Source organism: Blennius ocellaris (genome assembly GCF_963422515.1).
Source record: "Blennius ocellaris genome assembly, chromosome: 19".
In the NCBI taxonomy this organism is placed as follows: domain Eukaryota; kingdom Metazoa; phylum Chordata; class Actinopteri; order Blenniiformes; family Blenniidae; genus Blennius; species Blennius ocellaris.
This window is the reverse complement of record NC_137668.1, coordinates 23,790,202-23,804,990: the sequence shown is the minus strand read 5'-3', so window position 1 is coordinate 23,804,990 and position 14,789 is coordinate 23,790,202. Positions and strand designations below refer to the sequence as shown.

Sequence of the window (14,789 nt, the reverse complement as noted above, 5' to 3'; positions counted from 1 at the left end):
CTCTCTCTCCGTCGTATCGTTCATCCCTCGTTCTCCAGACGACGGCGGAGGAACTTTTCGGGATTTTGTTTGTTTTTTTTCTTCTTTCAAAGTTCTTGTCCGACGGCCGAAAACAACAAAGGTCAGATGTGGAGGAGAAGCAGGACCAACCACAGCATGCAACACACACACACACACACACACACACACACACACACACACACACACACACACACACACACACACACACACACACACACACACACACACACACACCACACACACACACACACACACACACACACACACACACACACACACACACACACGAGGGGCAACGAGGTCGTCCTCAGTTTCCTGGAGTCCAAAACAGTCACTTCCTGTTGGCACTTCGCCGCGACATCCGAGTCCGACAGTCACTGTCGACCCTCCTCTTCATCTTCATCGTCATCCTCGTCTTCCTCCGGCAGGTCAGAGTTCAAACGCGGGGAAGCGGGAAGCGAGGGGGTCGGCCATCTCCGACAGGTAGTAGATGGTTCCCGCCATGCCTGAGAGGGAACGCAAGGCCGATCGCACTCAATTGGTAATGTAGCGGAGGCTAATGCTAATGCTACTTAAGAGCCGGGCTTCTTTTGTTCTCCCGTGAAAGACGCCGAGTTAGTTTAGAAATTATGAGGTATTTCTATCATAAACAAGAGTTTTTTTTGCACAGCAACTCAAGGCATTAGCAAGCTAATGCTAATGCTAGCAGCTAAACATGGAGCGAGCAAGTCTTTAAATGAAAGTACCAACATAAGAAAATATTGTTTTCACAGGAGTACTCTAATGGGTGCGAAACAGAAACGTTTTATTTCGCCGATTAATTTAATTTCAAAGAATAGAAGAGGAGGAAGAGGAAGAGGAGGAGGAGGAGGAAGAGTACCTTCGAAGAGCGAGTACGGTCTGTCTGGGATCCGACAGCCATGCGTCCCGTAGTCCAAACACCACTCAGCAAACTGCAGGAACAACAACAACAACATCAGGTGACCCGGGTACCGTCTGACCAGCAGGTCGATACCAAAACGTCGATACTCCGTCACCAGGACCGCCTGGTTTCATCGCCTCACGTTGACGCACCGATAATGTCGTAGCGTCATTTAAAAGTCGTTCATCATTTCCTGATGCCAACGTGAAGATCAGAACATAAAGAAACGATACCACTTGTCTCTGTGTCGTTTTTAAAACACCTTTATCTTTCCACGCTAACTTGGAGTTCCTATCAAATATCAGGTTTTAAAGGGTATCGAGTATCATGTCAGTATCCCATCTTTCAATAATCTGTATCGGTACACACACACACATATATATAAATAAATGTCAGCATTATATCATTTACCTGTATATCAGTATCCTACCGATATTAAAATCAGTGTTTTGCTTCACGCCGGTATCATAATTATACCAGTATCGCATCAGTACTTCATTGATTCTGTATCAGGATCTTACCTGTACATGTTTCTGATCAGTGTATCACTACTATTTTATCAGCGTTGTACATATTTATATCAGTATCGTACCATCGCTCCTTCCTCTACACATAATCTCTGGCTAATCTGGAAACTTGACGCTTCACGACAAAGTATCGGTAAGTTATCTTTATCGTATCAGGATTACATTGTAATGGTATCTGCGTCATGTACTGTGGTATCACAACATATCGGGACCGGTATCTAACATATGAGTTCTGGAGGGTTTGATTCTATCTGAGCTTCTTTTCACATTATTCATCAGCCTTGAAGCTTTGATCCCCTTTGATCTTCATGCTGATCGAACCCGAATCCTTTTAATTTGCAGGAAGTTTGTAGTAAAAGAAAAACAAATGGATTCCAGAGTTTTCTCTGCTGTAGCACCCTCGTACGATAATAATCTCTTTGACTTCGAGAAGAAACTGGAAAGTCGCCACCCTCGGAGGCGAGTTCTCACCTTGCAGGCGCGGTACAGGTACTTCCTGTCCTGGGTGCTCTTGAACAGGGCGAGGAAGGCGTAGCCGTTGCCGGCGGTGCCGTGGCAGATCCCGTAGCCTTTCCGGAGGAGGCCGCGCTGCCAGATCAGCTCGCCGCAGTCCGCCGCCTCCTTCAGGTACTTCTCCTCCTTGAACACCTGCAGATGAAAGGACTGCTGTGATCCGTCCCCGCAGGGAGAAAACGGCTCTGAAAGGCTCCGTCTCCATGGAAACGGAGGGAAGAAAAAAAACCAAAAAAACAACCAGTGTAGCTGGACGAAGACGTTTGATCGTTTTCAGCATTTCACGGAGACGGGAGTGGTTTTCGAAAAGTTTCACGTCGTTACAGTATGTAGAAGAAAAAGAATCAAACGGCACCCTCCAGTGGCCGGACTGGACAACTACAAGCGTTTGTCTCCGCTGGAATATTTCGCTGATTCCAGATCAGACAGAAAGTTCACAGTCGTGTTTTTAAGACCCCCCCCCTCACCCCCCCCCCCCCACGTCGATGCTGCTCCACGGCCAGTTTATTGAAAAGTGATGAATAATTAATGAAAAGTGTGAAACGAGCTGCAATAACAAGCTGCTGGCTGTTTACATCAAACTGCCAACTCAGCGAAAGTCAGCTGATTGGAACAGTGGGGGGGTGGAGGGGGGGGGGGGGGGGCAGATTGTAAACGTCACACAGCTACTGCACAAATCAGTGTGACACAAATATAGAAGATATAAACAGTAAATTTGAGAAGAAAATCATTAAATAATTTGTTAAAGCGGCAAGAAAATTTAATTTCAGAAGAAAATTAGATTTTAAATCCAGATTGAAGATTGTAACAGTAAAATCAAGGACTGCGTGTGTGTGTGTGTGTGTGTGTGTGTGCGTGTGTGTGTGTGTGTGTTCCTCTGCATTACTGAGAGGAATGGAGAACATTATCTGCAAAGCGGCTCCCTAATGGAGCGAGAAGAGGAGGAATTAGCCGACGATGCCAGGCTGCAGTGTGTGTGTGTGTGTGTGTGTGTGGCATTTATTATGGAGGAGAAAAGAAAACATCCACGTCAGAGAAAATTCCACCAGTGAGCTTCATGTGTGCAGCAGCTGCAGTGCAGCGAGCCGCCACCGGGGGTCAGTGTCGTTCATCTGCTTTGACCTGGAGCCTCCTGGAGCCTCCTGGAGCCCCCTGGAGCCTCCCGGCGGCGGCGTCTCACCTTGTGCGCCAGGAGCAGCGTGTGCACGACGCCCGGCGCCCCGTGGCACCAGTGGACCAGCCGGTCGCTCTCGTTGCTCAGAGACGACGGGAAATTCCCCGAACGGAACTTCTTGTGACGGACGTAGTCGATGCAGGGACGGACGAGGTCGGAGGAGGACGTCTCCCGGGACCTTGGCTCCGGGCTGGAGGGGGGGGGAGGGGGGAGGGGGGGGGGAGGGGGGTGGAGGGGGGGGGGTGATTAATGTTCACACGGGGGAGGAAGAGATTAAAGCTCAAACTGGATTTTAATCCAGAGAAACACATTAAGCGTGAAGAAGATGCTCTATAATTGGACGTTAGAGGAGGAAGATGCTCGATAATCTGACGTTTAGAGGAGGAAGATGCTCTATAATTTGACGTTAGAGGAGGAAGATGCTCTATAATCTGGAAATTACCTATATACCTAATTAAACATGCTTTAATCGTATTTAATTGTATTCAATTTAATATCATTTAATTCAATTTAATACAGTTTAATTCATTCATTTTATATACATACATACATAATATAATACAATTCAATAAAATTTTATTTTATTCGCAGTCATTTTCAAAAGGAATTTTAACTTTTGGCTAAAAAGTGAAAGTTTGAGCGCCACGTGGATGTGAACAGGTTTTTCACTTTCTTCCTTTTGATTTTGTGTCGTTTCTTTGTTCTATTCATCTGAATCCTTCTTTTTCTGTTTGTTCAAAATAAAGATTAATTCATTCAAAGGGCTTTTTTTTCAAAAAAACGAAATGGCTAAAATTGACGGGAGAAAAAAAATGGTTGAAACAGTTCAAATAAAGCAAGACGTAGAAAATGAAACCATTAAAAAAACGGCGCCGACCTGCATGAGCATGAAGAAGATCCCCGCCAGGCCGTGGGCGGCGCCGAGGTACTGCTTCTTGTGCCACTCGAACAGCAGGGGGCAGCGCTCCGTCTTCTTCTGCTCCGCCGACAAGCTCTTCCCCGACTCCAAGATGGCCGCCACCACCTGAGGGGGGAGGAGGGGGGCGGGGCCAAGTAAGTTCAGGCTCCACCGCTACAGCAAAACTCTGTCAGTTCCGGCAGGGCAGCGGCCACCGGGTGGCAGCACTGAGCCACAGGAGTCGACCCCCCCCCCCGTTAAGAAACGCCAGAAATAAACAAACACCCGCCACGGAGAACTTAGCGAAAACGTGTCGGAGCACAAATTTAAAAATAAATAAATAAATAAAAAGCCTTAAACTGACAGCAGCTTAAATTTGTGTCTAATTAAACATTAAAGAAGCTCAATGTGTTCGTTTTGAACTGTTTTACAGAAACTATCAAAATAAAATGCTGTAAAATATGAAAATATGTTCTTGATTAATAACTTACTGGGGAAATAAAGGCTAAACTGGAGGGTTTGAATTTTTTTTTTTGAATAATCATAAATAAAATCATTGATTTCGTCTCTTTCATCTTCACTTTAACAGGAACGTCGGGTGTTTTCCAGCCTGATCTTCGTCTCTCCTCTTCTACCTCCCTCTCTCCCCCTCCCTCCTCCTCCTCCTCCTCCTCTCTCCCTCTCTTCCATCTCTCCCTCCTATCCTCCCTCCCTCATCCTCCTCTCCTCCCTCTCTCCCTCCCTTCCTCCCTCCTCTCTCATCCTCCTCCCTCTCCCTTTCTCCCTCCTCTCCCTCCCCTCCCCTTCGTCCCTCTCTCCTCCCTCCCTCTCTCTCTCTCCCTCCCTCCCTCCTCTCTTCCTCTCCCTCCTTCTCTCTCTCCCTCCCTCCTCTCTCTCTCTACTCCCTCCTCTCTCTCCCTCCCTCTCTCTCTTTCTACCTCCCTTCCTCCCTCCTCTCTCATCCTCCTCCCTCTCTCTTTCACCTCCTCTCCCCTCCCTCCCTCCCTCTCTCCCTCCCTCTCTCTCTCTCTCTCTCTCTCTCCCTCCCTCCTCTCTTCCCCTCCCTCCTCTCTCTCTCCCTCCCTCCTCTCTTCCCCCTCCCTCCTCTCTCTCTCTCCCTCCCTCCTCTCTTCCCCTCCCTCCTCTCTCTCTCTCCCTCCCTCCTCTCTTCCCCTCCCTCCCTCTCTCTCTCCCTCCCTCCTCTCTTCCCCTCCCTCCTCTCTCTCTCTCCCTCCCTCCTCTCTCTCTCTCCCTCCCTCCTCTCTTCCCCTCCCTCCTCTCTCTCTCTCTCCCTCCCTCCACTCTCTCTCTCCCTCCCTCCTCTCTTCCTCTCCCTCCCTCCTCTCTTCCCTCCCTCCTCTCTCTCTCTCTCCCTCCCTCCTCTCTCTCTCTCCCTCCCTTCTCTCTCTCCCTCCCTCCTCTCTCTCTCTCTCCCTCCCTCCTCTCTTCCCCTCCCTCCCTCCTCTCTTCCTCTCCCTCCCTTCTCTTCCTCTCCCTCCCTTCTCTCCCTCCCTCCCTTCTCTCTCTCCCTCCCTTCTCTCTCTCCCTCCCTATCTCCTCCCTCCCTCCCTGGTGGTGGAATTGCCATAGCAACCGCTCGTAGCGGCCGATTGGCTGATGTCAGAGCCAAACCTCGGCGACGCCCCCTGCAGCAGCGCCCCCTGGAGCTCCGGTGGCTGAATCGCGTCACGTCGTATAAACAAACATAAATCGTCTTTAAAAGACAAACATGTTTTATGAAAACACCTTTTCAGGGTTTAAATCAAACGTCAATAAGAGGAAACGCGGAGCGGAGAGATCGACGTTCACCTCACAGGTTACTGACTGAACGCTAAACATTCTGTTACCATGGAAACCAGTCAACCAGGAGCTCGTTTCTTTAGTGTCGATGTGAGATTGACGGCTGATTTCTCCGATCACGACGACGACGCAGAGGAGAAAGAGACGTCGCAGTGTGTGTGTGTGTGTGTGTGTGTGTGTGGTGTGTGTGTGTGTGTGTGTGTGTGTGTGTGTGTGTGTGTGTGTGTGTGTGTGTGTGTGTGTGTGTGTGTGTGTGTGTGTGTGTGTGTGTGTGTGTGTGTGTGTGTGTGTGTGTGTGTGTGTGTGTGCGTGCGTCACCTTGGCGATGGTGTCGTCGTCCACGGCGTCGTCTCCCACCTCCTTGTTGACGTACAGCAGAGCGAACAGGAAGCCGGCGCGGCCGTACAGCAGCTCGTCCGGCAGGTCGGCGTCGGGGTCGAGGGCGGAGCGCCGCAGCTGCAGCAGCCTGGCGGAGAGGAACAGCTGCTCACATCTGGACTCGCCCACAGGAAGTCATCTCAGCAACACTAAACTTTAAACGCTGAAGCCAAACAGTCACGCTGAGAAAAACAGCAGATCAACCTGACGTGACCTGGAATAACATTATTCTTCTACAGGAATCTGAAGTAATGTTCTTTTTTTTGCTTTTTTGGAAAAAAAAACATTTAAATTCTAAATTAAAGACGCGACTAAACTTATAAATAAATAAGACGGAGAAAAATATTAGGTGACAAATACTCCTGCTAATACGAGAACCAATACTAATACTAATACCAATAATAATACATATACTAATGCAAATACCAACAATAATACATGTTAATACCAATAATAATAAATATGCCAATTCAAACAACAATAATAATGTAAATACTAATACTAACACCAACAGTAATACTCCTGCTAATATTAATACCAATAATAATAAAAAACTAATATCAATACCAGTAAAATAATACTCCTGCTAATATTAATACCAATAATAATAAAAAATACTAATGCTAATCCCAAAAATAATACCAATTCAAACCCCAATAATAATCAAAATACTCATGCCAATCCCAATTATACTCCTGCTAATATTAATACCAATAATAATAATACAAAAATGTCAATACCAATAACAATACTCTTGTTAATATTAAAGCCAATCCCAGTAATAATATTGTCATGAGTACCGATACCAGGATACCGAAAATACTGATAATAACAATACTGACAAAATTCACATTGATATTAATCCATTAATGATATAATGAATATTAACAGTTTCACCTTTTGTGTAGACACACACACACACACACACACACACACACACACACACACACACACACACCTGGTCAGGCAGTCCTGGCGGTCGGCGTCGTTGTTCAGCCGGTGGTGGACGACGGCGGCGACGGCGAGCGGCCCGGCGTCGCCACACAGGAAGGTGACTTTGCGGCCGTTCAGGACCCTCATGGCTCTCTTGACGTAGTCCAGCGCCCTCTGCAGGTGGGAGGCCTCCTGGGAGACGCGGTGCAGCTGCAGGTACAGCAGGGCGATGCCTGTGGGGGGGACAGGTTGGTGGAGGTCGGAGGGGGCGGGGCTACAGCTCGGCGACGGGGGAGGGGGAGGGGCAAACCTGTCCAGCCGGTGTAGGTGGAGAAGTCGTGGGGGTCGGCGGTCTTCAGGCCCTCCTCCATCTGCTGCAGCAGATCCTTCATCTTACTCTGGACCCTCTTCTGGAACGACGAGCTCACCTGACGAGGGAAACCTGGATTATTGACGCTCTTGTGACGGAGTTTACTCCGTCTGGACACCAATCTACACCGGCTCGACGTGCTTTTCTGGATCTCCTTCGTCGTTCTGTCCAGATTTAGTCGACTTGTCACACGAGGCAGGAAACTGAAATGTCTGAAAATGGCCGACGTCATTTAGAAAAACAAAAACAAAAGAAAAGAAAGGTTGGTTTTGAGTGTGAAGGACGCCTGGCCCTTTAAGACGCTGAGAGACGTGACTCCGCCCATCCAGTCTGTAACAACAACGGATGGAGGAGATGATGGAGGAGGTGATGGAGGAGATGATGAAGGAGATGGTGGAGGAGATGAAGGAGGAGATGATGGAGGAGATGATGAAGGAGGTGGTGGAGGAGATGATGTAGGAGGTGGTGGAGGAGATGATGAAGGAGGTGGTGGAGGAGATGATGGAGGAGGTGGTGGAGGAGATGATGAAGGAGGTGGTGGAGGAGGTGGTGGAGGAGATGATGAAGGAGATGAAGGAGGAGGTGGTGGAGGAGATGATGGAGGAGGTGGTGGAGGAGATGATGGAGGAGGTGGTGGAGGAGGTGGTGGAGGAGATGATGAAGGAGATGAAGGAGGAGGTGGTGGAGGAGATGATGAAGGAGGTGGTGGAGGAGGTGGTGGAGGAGATGATGGAGGAGATGATGGAGGAGGTGGTGGAGGAGATGATGAAGGAGGTGGTGGAGGAGGTGGTGGAGGAGATGATGAAGGAGATGAAGGAGGAGGTGGTGGGTCAATTGATCATTATTATGGTGAACTGATCAATATATCCTGATATTGATTTGAGGCCATAGCGCTCAGCCAGAGATTACATCATGTGATTTTATCACTTTTTCCTCTGAACTCTGACTAGAATTTTTATTGATTATTATTATTATTATTATGATCTACAATTTGAAGGCAGTGATCACATCCAGACAGGAAGTAGCAGAAATTGGCTCGGCAACGTTTAACACAAGAAAAACTGCAAACTTTGGTACTTTATAGTCACATATTTCAAATGCGATCATGTTAAATGTGTAAATCGTGAACGCACAACAAATAGAAAACATATTCCTCGTCTTTTGCGGTACATAGAAGTGCCATTATGATATATTTGGAGTATATTGTTCCAAATATACATTTTTTTCGCTGGATATTGTTGTTATCTTAGTGAGAGGGAGCGAAATCTGTCCGTAACTGAAAGTTAATTTTGAGTGTTGACAGTTTTAAGTTTTCCAGCTTCACGATGCTGCATTCAAGGTCAGGGTCTGTGCTCGGATTTTCCAATACTACCGCGACATCACTGGTAAAGAAACGGCAAAAAGCATCTCTGTCGCCGGTTAAAAAAACTTTTAAAATGCAGAGGCGACCCAAAAACAGCTTAATCTGTCCTTTCACGTCAGATAATCGACTAATTTGAGCTCAAATTTGTGTCAATCTCGTTTGTACCGCAGTCTAAAACGCACCACGGAGTGAAGCTAGCGCTACTTAGCAGATGTTTGTCGAGAAGAAACGTCTTTATATTATAACTTGTCACCTTTCCGTCCGCGTCAAAGGGCTCCTGGTAGTCCTCCTCCTCCTCCGCCCCGGCGGTGGACGAGTGGACCCCCTGGTCGCAGTCCGGGTAGGGGTTGGGGAAAGAGCGCTCCTCCATCTCCGCGTCTGAAGAGATGAGCTTCAGCCGCTTCGACATGTTGTCTCCCATCGCTACGGCGGCCGCGAGGGGACAAAAGTGTCGCGAACAACTCGTCCGTACCAGGACAAAACTAGTCCTCTGGACTGGGTCAAACTAGTCCTCTGGACCGGGTCACTGTGAGAGGGGGACACGGATACAACAGTTTTATAATAAAAGAAAAAATTTTGCTCAAATTCAGCGACATTAGATCCCGTTATCGACATGAAAGTATTGGTACTGTTCAATATTGAAGAATCGGTACGTCTCCATTTGAAAGTATCGACACTTGGATGGAGATTAAGCATAAAAAATGTCATATTGTTAGAAGTATCCTTATTACAAGTATCGGTACACAGGGTCAGGTTTGGTATCGATACTTCTCACATTCGCCGCATTTGTTATCGGTAGTAATTTTCATATCGATACAAAAGTATCAATAAATTTCATGATAGATGGATTCAGCACTCAAAGGGACGGATGCATAACGAAAGTATCGATACTTCAGTATCTTCACGCATCTGATCCTTTAAATAGTATCGATATTTTTCCATGAATACTTTTTAAAGGGTCAGATACTTTGATATCGATACTTGTGATACCGGAACAGTAAACTCGAGCCACGATAACCTTCAGGTTTACAGTTTCTCTTTATGGTGGTGGAGATTATACACAATAACGTCTAAATTGTATATACAGCTAAAAAGTAGTACGATGTCGACATGGCGTCCATTTAAATAAAACCTTGTGCTGCAAAACATCGTGAAAAGTACAAACGACGTCTCTTGGAGCTGAAACGTTAAAATAAATAAACGAATAAAATGAATATCTATACTGTATATGTAAAGATTTACAAATTTAGCAAAGTTAAATATCCTCGTATTTCCAATAAAACAAAGTCAGGCACAGGGATTATTTTTTTTAATTCTCTTCCATTTTCTATTCTGTCAGACGTTTTATATTTAAACTTTAAAGAAAATGTTTTAATGTCATCCAAGTTGTAAACAATTGGATGATGCAGATTAATTCATGGTTCCAATTGATTTTTTTAGCCTAAAATCTGTTTATTTTTTATTTTTCTATTAATATTTTCTGTTATTTATTACATATTCAATCTATTATTAGATTAACTACAAAATGCTCGTTTTTCTCCAAACCTTGTTTTCACACCCTCAATAAAGTTTGACGACTTTTTAAAATAAAAGTTTTTTTTGGGGGGGGGGGTTGCAATTGAGAGGTACTGAAGACAAAGCTGAGAAGAACAATAAACTTCAGGACGACTGTGACCTTGAGGCTCGTCTTTCCTCACAGGCCCGGAGAAAAATCTTCATTTCTCTCATTTCAGTGTTTTTTTTTTATTTATTTATTTTTAATTCCTGCTGGTTTTGGACGACGGAGAAGGAAAGACACTAAACAATTGTTGCTGCCAGAAGAAGAAGCGTCATGCCGGATGGTTGCGTCGCTGCAGGAGCAGCCGGGACGGGGGTCTTACCGGGGGGGGTGGGGGGGTCTTACCGGGACGGGGGTCTCACCTGGAGGCGGTCCGGTCTGCAGTCGGCGGCGTCTCGGTCCCGGCGGCTGCAGCCTGGCGCTTTTATTCCCCCCAGATAGTGAGCGAGCCGGCGGCGGAGGCGGCCATGTGTCACCGCAGCATCCTCCCTTCCTCCTCCTCCTCCTCCTCCTCCTCCTCCTCTTTGCTGGATCCTCCCTTCCTCCTCCTCCTCTGCTTCTTTCTCCTCCTCTTCCTCCTCCTCTTCCTCCTCCTCTTCCTCCTCCTCCTCACTGAGAGCAGCCGACTGTCGGAGCCGCTGTGAACCAGTGATGCTCCCTTCCCTGCTCCACCCCGGCTCAGAAGCACCCTACCCTACCCTACCCTACACTACCCTACCCCCCCCCCCCCCCACACACACACACACACACACACTCCCCACCCCACCCTGGGAGGGACCGGCCAGCGAGTCCCCGCCCGGCGGCGGCTGCGGCGCACGGCGAGCTGTGACAGATGGTGTGTGTGTGTGTGTGTGTGTGTGTGTGTGATGCTGTGCAGCCTGGATTACAAACAAATCCACCACACAAACACACACACACACTCCCCCCCCCCACTCCCCCCTCCATCACTTGGATGCTTCCAGGGACAAATGTGTGTTTCTGCTGCGGAATTGATCCATGATGGAGCAGAAGAAACACACCCTGTGTGTGTGTGTGTGTGTGTGTGTGTGTGTGTGTGTGTGTGTGTGTGTGTGTGTGTGTGTGTGTGTGTGTGTGTGTGTGGCCACTGCAGCATCGAGTTCAGATCAGAGAACGACATCACCCCTCCACTCCACCGCGACGCCGAGTCTCTCTCCGGATGTACAGCGACTGACAATCCCAGACGGACGTCATGAATCACGAACGCGGCGGAAAAGATCAAATAAAGATCCGCCGCCGCGTTTCCTGACTCGTCACCTTCCTCACCGACACCTCGGGGTCGACGAGGCCATGTCTTCATCATTAACCGAATTTTCTCGAAAACGACTCAAACAGAACTGTACGAACTGCTCAGGGATGATTTGTCGTCGTCTCCATGGCAACAGGCGCTGATCTCCTTTGATCTCCTCCAATGCGGCGCCTCTCGCTTTATTTGGGATTCATTCGCAAACAGTTCGCCGTTAACGTCCCAGAATCTAACGTCCCTGGATGACGACCAATCGTCCCTGGAGACTTCGTGCAATTCGGGTGTGGAAGTTTTTGCAAAAATGTTGGTGGAACACATTTGTACAAAGCAATAAATAGAAACAAACATTAGCTTCCAGCGGCTAATAAAAACATTCAGGGCGTAAAACAAGCCTGTTGGCTTTTTTTTTTTTTTTAACAAACTTGGTAATCATAAGCTGGTGAAAGTTTAGTGTTCACGCAGAAACGTTTTGAAAAACAACGTTCATTTTCATTTGAAACGCTGAAAATGATGTAATTCTCATGTTTGGCCACTAGTCGTCGCCGTTGGTTGTTTTTTTTTTTTTTTAAAGGAAACCACAAGCGGCAGAAGAATATAGAAGTCGTGAGACTCTTTGTTCCGATCAGCTCTACTGAACATGTGCAGAAATGTTTAACACAACATGCGTCGTGGCGGCATTTCAGAAAGGTTTCTCACCCGTTTCCATGGCGACGGAGTCGTTTTTAAGTTAAACTTTTACAATCGAACGACTGACTGACGACGCCTGGAACAAAGAACGATAACATTTCAAGGACGTGCTGAAAAACATCTGGGGGAAAAAAAATCTGAAATTCAAACAAGAATAATAATTTTTCTGGAAAAAAAAAAACCCCAACAACTTTTCATTGTTATTCATTAAATTATATGCAAATAAGTACGAATATAAATGAATTGCTTAAGAGTTTGAAAAGGTTTTTTTTCCCCTCGTATGATTGTTGTTGTTTTGGTTTTTTTTTCAGTTTAATGGAGGCGTGGTCGTCGTTCTCATGGTCGTCGTTCTCATGGTCGTCGTTCTCATGGTCGTCGTTCTCATGGTCGTCGTTCTCGTCTCGACTCTTTTGTCCAGAAGAGCTGCAGAGATTCTTTTCACCATGAGGAAGATTATCGCCATGGCAACAGCTCTGTCACCATGAGGACAGGAACAACTCCCCCCCCCCCCCCCTCCTTTTTGGGGTGGCAGTAAAACACACACACACACACACACACACACACACACACACACACACACACACACACACACACACACACACACACACACACACACACACACACCAACGTGCTTCATCTCCATGGAAACGGGTGAAAACACACCTTTACCGGAACGAAAGACTCCATATTCTCCTGGGACTTGGCGCTTTTATTTTGACAGTCATCACGATGACAATTCATGTGCGGTTTTTTTTTTTCTCAGAATCCTCCGTTCATTCTTCTCCTCTAAACCTTTCAGAATAAAATTCCTCGTCACACTCGGGAGAAATTCGTCTCTCCAGGGTTTTAAATTTGTCGGAGCAACCCGAGGTTTGTGGACGTTTCCTGTTTGATGTTTCCACATCTGGAATCTGTCTGCAGAAATGATTTGACGATCAGTTTGACAACATTTCAGACTCTTATTGTGGCTTCAAGACTCTTTGAGAGAATCTGGATGTTTTTAATAATGTCTAGTTTCCTGTTTCCCTGAAATTGCATGTGAATGAACCAAAACAAAGCTAAAATCTGTTTATCATATCGTCAATATTCCCTCATTTCCTCTCAGTGAGTCGTTTGGGTCCCGCATGAGGAGGAACCAGCGCTGCGGTCAGTCTGACCTCTGCTGGCGAGCAGCGGGAACTGCAGCCGCACTGGAGGAAGTCCGCAGTTTGATTTTTTTCTAAGAAGTAGTAGATACAATCCTGTTTTAACTCTAAATATTCGACTGTGTTGTGTGACGAACACTCCAGGTATAAATTCCTGCTTTTTTTCTGCCATCAGATATTATTTTAGTGTGTTAATTCTCCTTTCATGGGAGACGTTATGTGATGTCTCAAGTTTACTGTATATATATTTTAACAATAAATAATAAAATCATAAAAAAAAATATATAAAGAAATATCAACCGTGACACATCACGTTCACCTGCACCAACAGCAGCAATGGGTTTTCCTGCGGTCCGTGAATGCAGCGCCAGGTCTGCGGAGACATCGACAACACCGCCTCCCGGTGGACAGAAGCTGGAACTGCAACATGCAGAGACACAAAGACCTTTCATCTCATCAGGGTTTTAGATTTATAATGAAGATCTCTTACTAAAATGTGGAACTGCTTCGATGATATATATATATATGTATATACATACATATATATATGCATACATAAATCTCACGATGGACCCGAATGAAGAAATACAGATCAATTAAATATATTTTAAAAATGTTCTAATGAAAACTTTTTTTTAATCTCCATCTCTGCTATTGTAAAATTACTTTTTCACTTATTCTGCACATTGACTTACATCTTATATCTACGTTTGTACTTCGGCCAGTAGTTTATTCTATATTCTTAAAAGGTTTTACATAGAATGTTTATCTTTTTCTGCATGTTGTATATTTAGTTTTTTACTTAATTCACCCTTTGTTGCTCAATTAGCTCGTTGTGGGACGAATGACATAATATAATACAATATAATTCCATCTGTAAATATTTTAATTTGAAGCAGGAGCTGTACAGAGACGTTTACTTGAAGGATTGAGGGAAAAGAAAAAGCTTCAGGTTGTAAACGAACCCCAAGCGTTTGCATAACAGACAAATAATTAGTAATAAAACAAAAAGAACTGTAAATAAAAGTCTGGATGAGTTCATTAATGTAATTAATTCTTCCTCCCGGCCAAAAGGAAACTGCTGCTTGATTTATCACCCAACGACGATCAATGAAACTACGAATATTCTTATCAATATCATTGCGAACTTTTTGAGTATCATTATCATCAGTATTATTTATATATTATGAGTACCAATGGTCATATTGATGAGTATTGGTATCATTATTGTTATTA

General features: G+C 45.7%; 1 protein-coding gene across 1 annotated transcript; it reads right to left on the bottom strand.

The window, feature by feature from the left end:
* Positions 1 to 266: 266 nt before the first annotated feature.
* Positions 267 to 9,341, bottom strand: lancl2 (LanC lantibiotic synthetase component C-like 2 (bacterial)). Its single transcript, XM_080515455.1, is given in 10 exon segments — positions 267 to 527; positions 902 to 974; positions 1,942 to 2,118; positions 3,164 to 3,316; positions 3,318 to 3,347; positions 4,035 to 4,181; positions 6,174 to 6,321; positions 7,192 to 7,399; positions 7,477 to 7,594; positions 9,153 to 9,341. Coding segments are annotated over 10 exon segments (1,299 nt in total). The 5' UTR covers positions 9,321 to 9,341; the 3' UTR covers positions 267 to 450.
* Between the last annotated feature and the right edge of the window lie 5,448 nt (positions 9,342 to 14,789).